Here is a 14642-nt window from a genome sequence, read left to right as displayed (position 1 = left end):
AAAAGTACACTTTTCCATGCATCCAAAGTCGAGTAGTTGGAAATCGCATATAGTGAGTTCGTTTGGGGACGTTAGCTCTTTTAGCGATAGTGTGCGATGAATTAGTGAATAAGCAATTGATTAAATTGGATTTATCGATGTTTGGTGAACGCTTTGAAAATTGAACCTATCTTTTTTGAGTATCTTTTTGCAATAAACAACGTTGGCTATTCATTCCCAGGAACGAGTTTTCCTGGGAAAATTTCTACCAGTGTTTGTTTACTGTTTAGCGCGCAAGAACATGCAAAATAATTAGCGCTAAGCTACCCGCCCCGCTTTAATTTAAAGCCTCGCTAAATTGTCACTAAAATTTCTTCAAGCTCACTATTCTGCGTGACTGTTCTTCCGCTTCGTTATTCAGCAATTTCTCAATTTCTAAGGAGAGGCCTTGGGCTAAACAGTGAAACTACCAAACTGCAAATCTCGCCTTTGTCGTGAAAAATCCGACATTACTGGCAATTTACGAGAATATTTTACAAATATTCTTATAAGGATCTTTTTGAATCGCCGAAATGGTATGAAAATAGCGAAGAAACAACGGGATTTGGTCAACATCGGATGGATTTGACCATCCTTATTGGAATTGGAATTGGGTAGGAAGCTAACAAAGTTAGGTGTTGCCCAAGTCAAGAAATAACGTTGGACTAGGAAGAGCTATCCAAGCGGACTTTACAAAGGCTCGTAAAAACCGGAAAGGAGGATTGAAACATACCACGGAATTTGATCCCAGAGCCAAAAAGCCGGCCTTGCGATCTGTAACTCAGGAGAGTAATCTCGATGAATTCCTAAGCACGGCAGAATTGGGTGGTGTTGATTTTGTTGCTGAAAAACAAAATGTGAAGGTAATCCAAAACCCCGAACAAAACCCTTTTTTGCCAACTGTAGAAGAGGCAAAGCAATCAAAAGCACGCCAAGAGCAAAACAAGGATCGACTTACTATTCCTCGTCGTCCTCATTGGAACGAATCCACTACACCCGAGGAACTTGACAGAATGGAAAAAGAGGCGTTTTTAGAATGGCGACGTAGTCTGGCTCAATTGCAAGAGGTAGAGGGATTTGTCGTAACGCCTTTCGAACGTAATCTTCAGATATGGAGACAACTATGGCGTGTCATCGAACGATCCGATGTGGTCGTTCAAATTGTGGATGCCAGGCATCCTTTGTTTTTCCGTTCCGCAAATTTAGAACATTACGTTCAGGGAGTGGACCCCAAGAAAAAGAACTTTTTGTTGGTAAACAAGGCTGACATGCTCACTACCGAACAAAGAAAATGGTGGGCCGCTTACTTTAATCAACACAACATCTCCTATCTGTTTTTCTCTGCCCGTTTGGCTGCCGAATCAAACATGGAGGAAGCTGAAGATGCTACTGGTGTTCCTGAAAGCCTGAAAGCCTCTGAAACCCATACGGAGGATCACCGCATCGCTACATTAGACACCTTATTAGGAATCTTTGAAACCTATGCCAACAATCTTGCAAAAGATAAGAGAAAATTGACTTTTGGACTTGTGGGTTATCCCAACGTCGGTAAATCGTCTACCATTAACGCCTTAGTTGGTCATAAAACAGTCTCGGTTTCTTCAACTCCCGGTAAAACGAAGCACTTTCAAACTATCAATTTGACAGACAAGGTAACCTTGTTGGATTGTCCCGGTTTGGTTTTTCCCTCTTTTGCAACTACCCAAGCAGACTTGGTTTTGGATGGTGTCTTGCCTATCGACCAAATGCGTGAGCATACCGGGCCTTCTGCCATGTTGGCTCAAAGAATTCCTAAAGAAGTGCTTGAAAACATCTACACTATTAGGATCCGTACTCGTCCTAAAGAAGAGGGTGGATCAGGTGTTCCCTCAGCCGAAGAAGTCTTGTTCCCATATGCCCGAGCCCGTGGTTATATGAGGTCGAATCACGGTACTCCTGATGACTCGAGAGCTTCAAGAATTTTGTTAAAGGATTACGTGAATGGTAAATTAATCTATGTCCATCCTCCACCTAATTATCCTGACTCGGACATGGAATTCAATAAAGAGCATCATATCAATTATCTTTCTTCAGCGGCTGAAGATATTGGCAGGAAACTTCAAAACATAACTATGAAAGATAAGTTGGCTCTCCGTGAAAGCGAGGAGATTGACAAAGAATACTTTTCAGAAAATCCTCACGTCCGCTCCTTTGTTCGTGGAACTGCTGCAGCCGATATTCAGGGTATCGAATATAAAGGAAGAAATATGACTCAATCGTTTCAGCGTCGTTTAAATGATGATGGTACTCCAAAATATCCAATGAACGCCCAAGGAAAGCCATTGTCACGTCGCAAAGCTCGTCAAATTAGTACTCAGGAAGTAGGTGTATCTCCCGATGCTGTTCTGGCTGCTTCTTCCAAGAAACATAACAAGAAAAACAAGCGTACAAAGCAGCGCAGCGGTAGAGTACTGGATGACTTCTAAACAATTTTGGATTTAGCTTTTTATTTTCTTTTGGGGTTTTTTTGGCATGTCTGTTTAATGATATTATTGGGTAAATAAGGGATTCTTTCAAGGTTCTACACGGTGTTCCTGAGCATGTTGTATATAATGTAGAGATATTATGTTAATAAAAAAGAAGATTTGATTGTGAAATTTGGCAGCGTTTCTTTTCCTCTCCACTATAGATGATTGGCCTTGTTTTTATTATTTTTGATTTCTTTTTCTTTGTTTACAGGGTTTAAACAGCAGGATAAACGTAGTAATCAGGTCTCTTCTATTGTTTTACGCTTCATGTTAATGACGTTCAAATGATCGTAGGTGTTTGTTTACTTTTCTGTGGTTGCCATAGTAACCTATACCAAAACATATAAACAAACAAGAACCTTGAAAACTCTGCAACAGCCATAATCTGGATCAAATAGAATACAGAAGTTCATAGGAAAAGGTCGTCAAAAATGGCTTACGTTCAACAAACTCAAAGCAAAGAAGCACCTGAAATCATGGTACAACCACTTCATCAAGGGAGCAAAAGTCTTCGTAAACAAATATTGGAGCCTCGATTTAGTCGGGAAAAGAGCAAGGCAGTAACCAGTCCTACGGATAACCTAATGAGCCCCTGCACGGCAAAACTGCAAGCTCATAAGAAAAAGTACTATACAAAAGGCAAGCCTGTTGTGACATCTTTGAAGCAGACACTATTAGAAGCCAGAGATGACAATTAGCTTTCTATGTCTCCATGCTCTTTTAAGGCAACTTAGAGATTTAGACGGGTTTTTAAAAGATCGTGTTGTTTGTTTTATGACTTATGATATTTATTTAAGACTTCTTTTTGGCAAATCCTCACTTTTCGTCCACTCTCTGTTTAGTACCATTCATCTGTACTTCGCACTTATTGCTTCTCTTTTCGGCCTTTTCTTCGGCAACTCGTACTTTTATTTATTCTAACTATTTTAAATGCACTTGCAATGTATAGTATTAGACCTCCTTCAATTGCTTCTTTTGAGTTGTAGGTGCCTATTAGTATCGTAGTGCACCATTTTGTTCCTCATAGATTGTAGTTTTCTTTTTACATTCTTATTTGTTTGTTTTGGTTTTTTTTTTTTTTTTGGCATTACAAAAATCATCAAAGCAAATCATAATTCCATTTCTATAAAGGCATCTCATAGAAGATGCCAAAACTGCCATGAAAGAAAGTCATATAAAAGATTCCTATATTCTCGAAAAACTCAACATGAATTACATACGTAAAAATAAATCAAATTCGACTAGCTCATAACTCTTCTTTACTGTGTTCCACATGCATACTCTCAGGGAACTCGCATGCGCTGTTCCTTGACTGATGTCCTCGTACATTTGTATTTATACGAGGAACGCGTAGCTGTAATCCTTGATCTTCAGGATCAAAGTCGGACGTATCATCACCACTATCATTACTTCTAGAGCTTCGGGTGCTAATACTTTCACACAAAGCACGTCCAGATAGCTCATCATCAAAGTATTCATTGTCTTCTTGAATAAACTGCTTAACTGTATTTGGTATAGAGGGAACATGGGAATCCACCGGTAGTTCATCAGCAACATAAACCAAAAATCGAGAATGATATGAGACATGATTTTCAAAGTTGAGTTCGACTTCATCAAACGTTACAGGCTTTACATCACATGGTAAAACTTCGTCGGTAATCACAGCTGCGGATGTAAAATTAACTAGATACCATTGGCGAGAATCCATGCTGGGGCTTATCTGAGGAAGACCATTCTCCTTTGTAGTTTGTTGATCCAAACAGATATATAATATTGACGGTTCAAGTATCACCGCCCGTAAGCGTCGAACACACTGATTGTTTAAATCATTATATAACGAAGCTAGTTTGTGTTGTACGGCGTTTGTATTCTCAATCAGAGTATTTAATTTATTCTTGGTTGTCTCCTTAATCACGTCCAAGTGATTAGCTAATGCCGAGTTTCTATCTTTCAAAAGCAAATGACCATCACTTAACAATTCCGTAATGTCATACTTTGTAACTTTTCTTCCAGTAAGTGTATTAAATAAATCTTCCCATTCCCTCAATACTGTTTTATAATCTGTCTCAAGCTGATAACGATGCAGCACTGCTTCTTTGTTTTCATAGATGCATTTACTTAAATTTATTTTTGTCGTCAGTAGGATTCGGGGAACTCCCGGGGTTCGGATTCCTGGGACAGAGCAGCAAAATACTTTAGCAGGCTTGCTTATCCATGTCCAATCCTTTGTGGGTATAGAGGGAGGATGCAATAAAAGATCGAAACAAGATTCTATACTCAACCGAAGATCAGGCGTTGAGCTTGGGCTAAATGAAAACATGTAATTTTTCTTCTCCCCGCTATCACCCTTCAACAAGGTGGAAGCAAAGGTTTCTTCATACCTCCGATTAGGATGGCTAAAGAAATTTGACAAAAAGGAGGTAAGCACATCACAATCAGACAGCGACCGATTATGAAGCCCCTCTTCAGATAGCAATTGGGAAAAAGCAGAGGTTATATGAGTCGAATCGAGATACAAACGATGGGAGGAAGTAAGAAATTCTAAGGCTCTTGCAGTTTGTAAATGCAAAATAGAGCGGGCATTTAAAGAATGAGGAACACATGGTTCTTCACCAAACCACCAAGCAGGAGAACCAAGATGGTTATAGGATTGTTGACTAAAACGAGATAAAGACGATGGAGAAGGATGCAATCGATCTTGAGGGTATGAGGCTGAAAGATGGGGCTCCGAATCAACGAGAGATCCGCTTTCATTTAGAGATTGAATAAGCACGTTTCTGGCAAATGGAATCCCATTTAAGGCTACCAGAAAAGGAGCGATTGACGGAAACAATGGACTTGGTTTTAAAACTGATCCAACCTTTTCAGAAAGCCTTCTGCGCTTCTGAGGGGAAGGCAGAAAGAATGAATCATGATAGCTAGGAAGAGAGGACGCTAAGGAGACATTAGAGGCGACAGGAACGAGGCGGTTTTTTTCTAAATGGCCACCAAAGATATATTCAGCGGCTCCTTCAACATCATTATCGCATCTTGCTAGTGCTTCTCTAGCGTCGGGTTCCGGGATGCCCATAGACTTTAATGTTTCTAATTTTGCGTCCAAGTCCATCAGAACAAGCTATAAACAGTAGAAAAAAAAGGCCAAAAAAACAAAAGAGAAAAATGACAGGTCTATTCAGACTGAACCAAGCTTGGAAAAGAAGTTCCAAAAGAATTCGTCCTGAAATGTGTTTATGCGATTGAAGAGAGAAACTCTAATAAATTAAGCGTAAAAAAAATTTCTTCTAATTATAAGCGCGTAATTTGATGCGCAAGAGCCACTGTCAATAGAGGTTCACGTCGAATTCGATATTTTGAGTCAAGAAACCTTTAATTCAATGCAGAATATCCGTGTGAAGGTTTATAGGACGTTTTTCCTATATGATGTACACAACACTGTAAGTAGATCCTTGGGAATTCCAGTTCTGTTGAATGCTGTTTGAATCAGCTAATTCTAGACGTAGCGCACACAGATATAGCAAAATGTAGAAAAAAACAAGACAAAGACAGTTCAAGTCAAAATATTTAGCTATTGTTCCAGGTTTTAATTTGAAACGAATGGTCTTGGTAATGGCGAAAGAATCAGCTACTGAGGTCATTCATATTCAGTAGTACTTCTAGTAATGAAATATGAATTGAAAATTATAAAATAAGAAATGAAAAAAGAAATGAAAAGTTTTTATCTTTAATTAAATATGAAAAAAAATTCTCTTTGACATGCAGAGTGTTGATATGATTCGTAGTATATTTGGGTTAATGAGCCAGAAATCTCATGTAACATTTGTAACAAAATTTTTGAAAAGATTAAAATATACCAGAACGAATACTCTGCCATGTGGAATCCTGGAGAAGAGGTGTTCTCACGAGAACTCGGCCTTTCCAGGGAAATCATCCTTAATGGTCATTCATCAAACAAAAATAATAACTCTGCCATCTCATTTCTTCTAAAGAATGAAACATATAAAATATGAGAAGAAATCTGCTTTGGGTTTTGCATTGTTGCAAAAGACATTACTTATAAGGATGTGCAATTCTGCATGGGAATCCTTTTCTGCTATGACACGACAATTAGCTTTTACTAAGATGTAGTATTCTAAATCTTCGAAACCAAGAGCGTCCATCCTATGATATAATCAACATCAATTGGCAGAATAAAAAATGCTTTTCAGCAACATAACACCGTGCTAGACTTTTCATGATGGGAAAACGAAAAAATTTGTAAGCTTATTTCTTACTTGGTCACTAGCATCCATAGTAAAATAACCACTTCAAGTTAAACTTGTCATATATTGTAGCATTTTGCGAAAACTAGCAGATAAAGGATTCTGGTTTCCTTCATTTTAGTATAAATAAAAAAGAAGAAAACAGAAGCATATTTTCCAATTGAATTTCCTATCCTTTCAATTGTACCTGTCGCTCCTCGGAAAACAAAAGGCAACAAGTAATCGCACTGCATTCGATACAATAGAATAGGTACGATATCCTCAATTAAAAAAGGAGTCGACTTGGCACCCAAAGCAAAAAACCATACCACAGAGAAGAGAAAAGCACAACATGACAAGTCTCAATAGCTTAGCAGATTAAATTGAAAGAAAAGAAAAGAAAAGATAAAAAGAAGTATTTTACAGTTTCAAGGAGGAAGGAGAGAATTTGTACTCAGGTTTAAGCTTTCTCGACGAATCGAATTGATTGACATTCGGTCTTGAGTCCTTTTTTTCCTTCACCAGTTTATGAATAGTGTCAATGGATACAACCTTTCCAAAGCCTACCTTCTGGTTGGATTCCCTTATTTCTCTTTTAGAGCACATATGTACTGAATTGTAACCCTGCAGAATATTCCCATTATTTTTGTCAAAACCATTTGAATAATCTTGGGCAATTCTAAAATTCTTTATTCATCGTATCCTTTTTCTCAGTTGTCTTTTCGATGGAATGATACTGAACATTGTACCATTCTTCGAAATCCACAGAGACTTTATGGAAGAGAGTGATGTTGATCGTGCTCGTATCGTCTTCCGAACAACGGTGGATATACGAATTCTGTTTCTTACGGCCTGTAGACATTCTTCTAATGTTTGCTCCTTAAGTCATCTTGGGAACAATTAGAGCTTCCTTGAATTGTGGTCAATCGAGATAATAAAAAAATGGAGGTAATACTCTTTAAAAGTAAAAAATTGAACCTTTCTTGGTAGCAAGTCAAAAACCAGCTGTAACCAAGTTTCATCGTATGTGGTTTAGATTCTATTTAGGATGTTTTACTACGGCAAGCGGAAAGGAGAGGAACAAATCGTTGCTTCTGATATTGAAGAAAAATTCGTTTGTTGGAATAGAAAAAGTAAGCAATGGCTTTCAACGAGTTTTTAGGCTTTCACTTCCAAATTGAACCACGTCAACAAACACGAAAAGGAGGAGAATGAAGCCTTGAAACTTTTTTGAGCTTATATGCTTTAATACAAAGCACCGAACCTTTCTATAGTCTGGAATCATCTTGACCTTATGTACCAACCATACCATCATCTTGATCAAGTTCCAATAGCTCTAAGCTTCGACATCCAAAAGAAAAACACGAAACCAAATCTATTTAAATAAAAGCATCAATAAAAACAAACCTTCATGAGTCTTCTGCTGGGAAAACGGTTTTTGCTGTCTTTGAATGAACGACTGTCACTTGTGGTTACCTATAAGAAAATGAGTCAGCTAAATGATGAAAATGGGATCCTTGGAGTCTGAGTCGAAGAATAAAGTACGAACAATTCCAATTCTTCATCTCTTTGATATATACAGACTTCCTGAATAAACGTGATGCGAGACTTTTAACAACATTTTATATTTATCATTTTAAACATCAAAAACCTCTATAGTACGATTACCTAAAAAACGATTCCTGAACCATTCGTGAGTAAGTTGAAGCCAGGCCTCGTATTTTCACAAAATCTAAGCAAAAATAAATTTTTATTTACACCAGTTACAAAGTAAGAAAAATTTTGCTCCAGCAGTGACTCGAACACTGGGCCTCTTGCTTACTAGGCAAGCGCTCTACCACTGAGCTACAAGAGCTTTCTTACTCCGTTAGAGATAATTCCATATATATTACTTGCGTCTTGTTAATGCATTTAACTAGCTGGAATACTTGGCAATCCCTAAGTGCCTACAAAGTTCCGTTGAAATCACAAGTCTAAAACATCAGCTCGGGCAGCATTGACCGAACAGAAATGAGGAGCAGTTGGCAGTCTTTCTCTACCTGTTTTTTACCTTTGGAACTTTGCTGACAAAATCCTTCAGTAGTTAAGTAACAATCAGAAAAGAAACAGGTAGGAGGGGTCGCAATTTAAGTTTCAGTTTTACGTGGGGGCATCTGATAAAATCAAAGAACATTGCTACTTGGATTAGTAGTTGAAGCAAGAACTGCAAAGGAAGAATTGTACGCTGCCTTAACCAAACAGATTTGCATCAAACGCTTTTTTCCAAGGAGGTTGTCGGCGAACTGCTTTTATTATATTTCGGCCAGACTTGAAAAGGTTTGGTAAAAATGAGACCAAAAGCAGACTTGAGTCCACTCCTGTCAGAGAAGTCGTCTATCCAAAATGGCAAGGGATATATCTTATTGATGTTGCTCTGGAATGCACCCAATTTATTTTTAATTCTGTGTGGATCCATTCAATATATAATAGATGTTCGTAAACGGGCACTCAATGTTCGCTTTAATCGTTTTTGGACTATCCGGCTTAAAGTAGCCCTTCTATTTGCACTTATTTGGTGCCATATGTATGATGCTGCTAAAACAAAACATTACTCTTGGAATGCACATTCCTGTACTACTTTTCTGTTTGCTCTCTTTTTACATCTTACGGAACAATCAACATTGCGAGTTCCTATGGCTTCACTTTTGCTGTTTTACGCACTAAAATGTATTTCTTCTCTTACCATCATTTTGCTAAAGATCAATTTTAACTTCCCTTATATCTCCAAGTTTTTGGCAGTAGCGACTTTCATTCTTTCGCTGCTTGCTCTGCTAGTGGAACTTTACGTGCCTCCCTCAAATCGTGTTTGGTATCCCGAGGATGCATACGAACTTGAGGAGACTGGATTGTGTCCATCTGGACTTACGTATGCCAATATCTTTTCAAAAATCTTTTTTTCTTGGCTAAGTCCTCTCATGAAATTTGGTTATCGCAACTATCTCTCCGAGTCGAATGCTTGGTCCCTTCCCCATGGCGAGCGATCTAGAGATTTAATATCTAATTTTGAATCGAACTGGATTTATTATTCCAGTAAGGGAAAACAATCCTCTACTCTGTGGAAGGTCTTGTTTTTAACTCACTGGAAATTGATTGTTAAACTTGTTTGCTTAAAGTTTGCTCAGGATATTCTGGCTTTTGTTCAGCCTAACTTGATTCAGAGAATTATCTTGTTCGTCAGTTCTTATGCTAACTCGCAACCACAACCTGTCGCTGAAGGTCTCTTGCTTGCCATGTCTATGTTCTTGACTTCTCTTTGTCAAACCATACTGCTTCAGCAATATTTGCAGATGGCTATGGTTCTCGGCATGCGTTGGAGATCTGAATTAATTACTTCCATTTATCGCAAAGCTCTTCGTCTTTCTAGTGCTGCTCGACAAAGCCGTTCTATTGGTGACATCGTCAACTACATGTCCGTCGATACCCAAAAGGTCAGCGATCTCACTATGTTTTTATTCATTACTATTTCAGGACCTTTCCAAATTATTCTAGCTTTAGGAAGCTTGTATCGTTTGCTGGGTCTTAGTGCTCTTTCTGGTGTCGCTGTGACAGTTCTCTTACTGCCCTGTAATGTTTTTATTGCTAATATTTTTAAGCGATTCCAAAACATTCAAATGCATAACAAGGATTCTCGTTCTAGATTGATGACCGAAATCATCAATAACATTCGAAGTATCAAACTTTATGCTTGGGAAAGCATTTTCATGCAAAAGCTTCTAAAATTGCGTAATACAAAGGAACTTCGTATGCTTAAGAAAATTGGTTACATTAATACCATAGGCAACTTTACTTGGCTTTTTGCTCCAAATCTCGTTTCCTCCGCTACTTTTGCGACATTTGTTATTCTTTACGGGAAATCTCGAACTTTGACCGTCGATGTGGTTTTCTCTGCTTTGACACTCTTTAATCTATTGCAATTTCCTTTAACCATGCTTCCGGTTATCGTTAGTTCAATATTGGAAGCTACTGTCGCAGTGTCCCGTATTTTCAATTTTTTGGTGTCTTCCGAATTAGATCCTAATGCTGTTCAAATTTACCCGGCTGTTGAAGAGCCCGGAAGTATCTCTTTGGAGATTAAGGGAGGTTCATTCTCATGGGACGAACGTGATGGTAGAAAGGTCGAAACCGTTCTCCAAAATATAGACCTTCAAGCGAGGAAAGGTGAATTGACCTGTATCGTTGGCCGCGTCGGAATGGGAAAATCATCTTTATTGGAAGCTTGCTTGGGTAATATGTACAAGCTCAGCGGTTCCGTTTTTCGTTGTGGCAGTGTAGCCTATGCTGCTCAACAACCTTGGATTTTAAACGCAACTATTCAAGAAAATATCACTTTTGGACTAGAATTTGATGCAGACTTTTATGAAAAAACTATTCATGCTTGCTGTTTAATACGTGACTTTGAAATATTTGCTGATGGTGATCAAACCGAAGTTGGCGAAAAAGGTATCTCTCTTTCTGGTGGACAAAAAGCTCGTATTTCTTTGGCTCGTGCTGTCTATTCAAGGGCAGACATGTACCTTTTGGACGACGTTTTGTCCGCCGTAGACCAACACGTCAACAGAGATTTGATTAACAACCTTTTTGGTCCTCGTGGTTTACTGAAGTCTCGTTGTGTCATATTGGCTACCAATTCTTTGACTGTCCTTAAGGAAGCTGCGGCAATTTATATGCTGCGCCATGGTAAAATTGTGGAATCCGGTAGTTTTGCTCAACTTTCTACTTCTCCTGATTCTCAACTTTTCCAGTTACTTTCGGATTACAGTATGAGTGACAGCGCTAACCTTAGTGAAAGTCGATCCTCTCTTTCTCTGGCTCCCTCTGCTAGCGGATATTCTACTGATGTTAATAGCCTAAGTCGCTCTTCAAGCACAGTCAGTAACTATCCTAAAGCAGTGCTCAAGAAGAGTGGCCGTCTACGTGAAAAGCTAACTGATGATGATCTTGGTAAAGTTACCAAGCAAACGGTTGAAACAACTCAAAAAGGAAAAGTGAGATGGCAAGTATATTGGACCTATTTTAAAGCTTGTTCATTTTGGTTTATTGCTTTGTACTTTATTTGCATCATTGGTGGTATCGCTATGAACGTTGGAACTAATGTTTGGCTTAAGCATTGGAGTGAAATTAACACCGACAATGGCTTTAACCCCAGACCTTATTTTTACTTGTCTGTTTACGTACTCTTTGGTTTATTGTCTTGCGGTTTGGTTTCCTATAGTAGTTTGGTAATCACGGTTCATTGTGCCATACGTGCTTGTAAAGCACTTCATGATGCCATGGTACGCTCCGTCTTACGCGCCCCTATGAGCTTTTTCGAAACTACACCAACAGGCCGAATTTTAAATCGATTTTCTAGTGATGTATTTCGCGTGGACGAAGTAATTTCTAGAGTACTTATGTCTTTTTTCCGCAACCTTTTCCAAATTATTTTTGTGGTGGGTGTCATTTGTTACTCCGCTCCTATGTTTTTAATATTGGTTGTCCCCTTATTCTTTTTGTATCGTTACAGTCAGGTGTATTATACTCGTACATCGAGAGAGCTCAAGAGGTTGGATAGTGTTACTCGTAGTCCTTTATATGCTCATTTTCAAGAATCTTTGGGTGGTCTCTCCACAATTCGTGCATATAACATGATGGATACTTTTACATCTGAAAATGACATTCGAATTGATACAAACCATAGATTTTGGTTCCTATATTTCTGTTCCAATCGTTGGCAAGGTATTCGTGTTGAGGTGATAGGTGCAACTGTTGTCTTCAGTGCCGCTTTTTTGGGTATCCTTTCGGCTATTCGAGGAAGCCCAAATTCTGGTCTCGTTGGTCTTTCGTTGTCTTACGCTGTCCTAATTACTCAGAGCTTGACGTTTGTGGTTCGTCAATCTGTAGATGTTGAGACCAATATTGTGTCTGTTGAGAGAATGTTAGAATACATTGCCCTCGAGAGCGAGGCACCAGCTATTATACCTGAGCATCGTCCTTCTGATGAATGGCCTTACCAGGGTGCCGTCAAATTTAATCACTATAGCGTACGCTACCGCCCTAACCTTCCATTGGTTTTGGATGACATCAATATCGATGTCAAGCCTCGTGAAAAAATTGGAATTGTTGGACGAACGGGAGCGGGTAAGTCTACATTAACTTTGGCTTTGTTCCGCATGGTTGAGCCCACGACAGGAAACATTGTTTTGGATGATTTAAATACGTCCACGATTGGCCTAGAGGATTTGCGATCCAGATTAGCCATTATTCCCCAGGAAAACCAAGCATTTGAGGGTACCCTTCGAGAGAACCTAGATCCTAAGTATGTGCATAGCGATGCCGAAATTTGGGAAGCTTTAGAATCTGCATCATTGAACGGATTCGTATCCAGTTTAGAAAATGGGTTGGACTCCACCATTACAGAAGGAGGTGCAAACCTTTCATCTGGTCAACGCCAATTGATGTGCTTAACTCGTGCATTGCTAACGCCGACACGTGTCTTGCTATTAGATGAAGCAACAGCCGCTGTGGACGTTGAAACGGATGCCATTGTTCAGCGTACGATTAGAGATAAATTTAGTGATCGTACGATTTTGACCATTGCTCACCGCATAAACACTGTCATGGATTCGGATCGCATTCTTGTATTGGATCATGGTAAAGTAGTCGAGTTTGGTCCTACGAAGGAACTACTTGAAAAGAAAGATTCATACTTTTATTCTTTGACTAAAGAAAGCGGTTTGATATAGAAAAAGAAAAAAAAAAGAAAATGCATCCTGTTTATCAAAAAGTCCCCCCCCTCTCTTCTCTTCTAAAAGTTTTCGGGTTTATCTTTCAGTCTTTTATCTACAAAGATCGAAAAATATTTGTAATCTATTCGACAATGGCTCTTTCAATTTCTACATGAAGAGCTTTTATTTCGCTAAATTTAATGTTTTGGACTGTTGGTAAAGAAAAATCCCACTGGATAATTTACTCTGTGGAACGATTTGGATATGGTATGGATCAACAGTCGTGTTGCAGATACATAATGATTTTTATGGTATAATATTTTTATTGTTAAATTTTGTTAGACATACGTATGAAATAGTCAATGAACTATGTTTAGCTGGGTAAAGCTTGTGCAAGGATGGATTTATATGTATTTGCTTATGTATATATGTGTAGAATATACTGAAGAATTCCAGCAATCCATAGTTTGTAGTCTCCTTTGTCTTTAAAAATGACTGAACGCAAAACAATCGGTTGATAAAACCGCCTGAATAAAACGAACTACGTTTTTTTAACATGGTATACAATTAATATCTGAAACGGTTGGATTACATATCTCAATCGGGCTTTGTTCTTGTTACATTAATCGCCGTTTTCATTTATCAAGTTTTCTTTGTTTACAAATGCCGCTAATCAATTTCTTTCTTCCTTGTTCATGAAAAGCATAAAAGTCCCATATAGTAAATACGAAGGCATCTTGGACCCAGTTCGGTTGTAAAAAAGTTTAAAATATAAGCTTTTCTATTGGAGGAAAGCAAAATTTTCTTTCTATTGTTCTGAAAGTTTAAACAAAATAAGCATTCAAGCTCAGGGGTAACGATATTGCATCTTTATTTTCTAAAACGGCGTTCTATGCTTTGTTGTCTAAAACTATGAAAATGGCGATTTATGAAGCTTGGCAATTTTTACTATATAAGAACTAAATTCTCGTCAATTCCAAAGCCAAAGAAAGAATTGATCTACTGAATTTAAGTGAGCCTATAGCCGCTTTTTATAGTGAATATTTTTGAGTTGAATTGGTTTGTTTACAGTAAATTCTTAACGTGCAGGATTGTCATTTTGAGTTGGTCAGATATTTTGTTTTGCTATTAGGACT

The 14642-nt window shown here is 38.3% G+C and overlaps 4 protein-coding genes and 1 non-coding gene across 5 annotated transcripts; 3 read left to right on the top strand and 2 right to left on the bottom strand.

The window, feature by feature from the left end:
* Nucleotides 1-16: 16 nt before the first annotated feature.
* Nucleotides 17-6136, bottom strand: SPOG_03784 (UBA domain-containing protein Ucp6). The gene has a single exon (XM_013166048.1). It carries the CDS (start codon nucleotides 5629-5631, stop codon nucleotides 3772-3774), a length of 1860 nt encoding a protein of 619 aa, XP_013021502.1. The 5' UTR covers nucleotides 5632-6136; the 3' UTR covers nucleotides 17-3771.
* SPOG_03786 (GTP binding protein) lies at nucleotides 426-2619 on the top strand. The gene is made up of 2 exons (XM_013166050.1): nucleotides 426-554; nucleotides 654-2619. Exons 1-2 carry the CDS (start codon nucleotides 552-554, stop codon nucleotides 2481-2483), a joined length of 1833 nt encoding a protein of 610 aa, XP_013021504.1. The 5' UTR covers nucleotides 426-551; the 3' UTR covers nucleotides 2484-2619.
* SPOG_03785 (Spo12 family protein) lies at nucleotides 2862-3490 on the top strand. Its single transcript, XM_013166049.1, has one exon. It carries the CDS (start codon nucleotides 2957-2959, stop codon nucleotides 3221-3223), a length of 267 nt encoding a protein of 88 aa, XP_013021503.1. The 5' UTR covers nucleotides 2862-2956; the 3' UTR covers nucleotides 3224-3490.
* Nucleotides 6137-8546: 2410 nt separating the features above from the next.
* SPOG_16117 lies at nucleotides 8547-8618 on the bottom strand. Its single transcript has one exon. It is a non-coding gene; the product is annotated as a tRNA-Thr (tRNA).
* Nucleotides 8619-8981: 363 nt separating this feature from the next.
* Nucleotides 8982-13947, top strand: SPOG_03783 (glutathione S-conjugate-exporting ATPase Abc2). The gene has a single exon (XM_013166047.1). The coding sequence runs from the start codon at nucleotides 9091-9093 to the stop codon at nucleotides 13522-13524; it is 4434 nt and encodes a 1477-aa protein (XP_013021501.1). The 5' UTR covers nucleotides 8982-9090; the 3' UTR covers nucleotides 13525-13947.
* The last annotated feature ends 695 nt before the right edge of the window (nucleotides 13948-14642 follow it).

The sequence above is a fragment of the Schizosaccharomyces cryophilus genome, assembly GCF_000004155.1.
Source record: "Schizosaccharomyces cryophilus OY26 unplaced genomic scaffold supercont4.1, whole genome shotgun sequence".
Lineage (NCBI taxonomy): Eukaryota > Fungi > Ascomycota > Schizosaccharomycetes > Schizosaccharomycetales > Schizosaccharomycetaceae > Schizosaccharomyces > Schizosaccharomyces cryophilus.
Note: the sequence above shows the minus strand (reverse complement) of the source record. Positions and strands in the feature narration are given on the sequence as shown.

What these genes read in the sequence shown, in the direction of transcription:
- SPOG_03785 (XM_013166049.1), top strand. Translation starts at nt 2,957, where the DNA reads ATGGCTTACGTTCAACAAACTCAAAGCAAAGAAGCACCTGAAATCATG.
- SPOG_03784 (XM_013166048.1), bottom strand. Translation starts at nt 5,631, where the DNA reads ATGGACTTGGACGCAAAATTAGAAACATTAAAGTCTATGGGCATCCCG.
- SPOG_03783 (XM_013166047.1), top strand. Translation starts at nt 9,091, where the DNA reads ATGAGACCAAAAGCAGACTTGAGTCCACTCCTGTCAGAGAAGTCGTCT.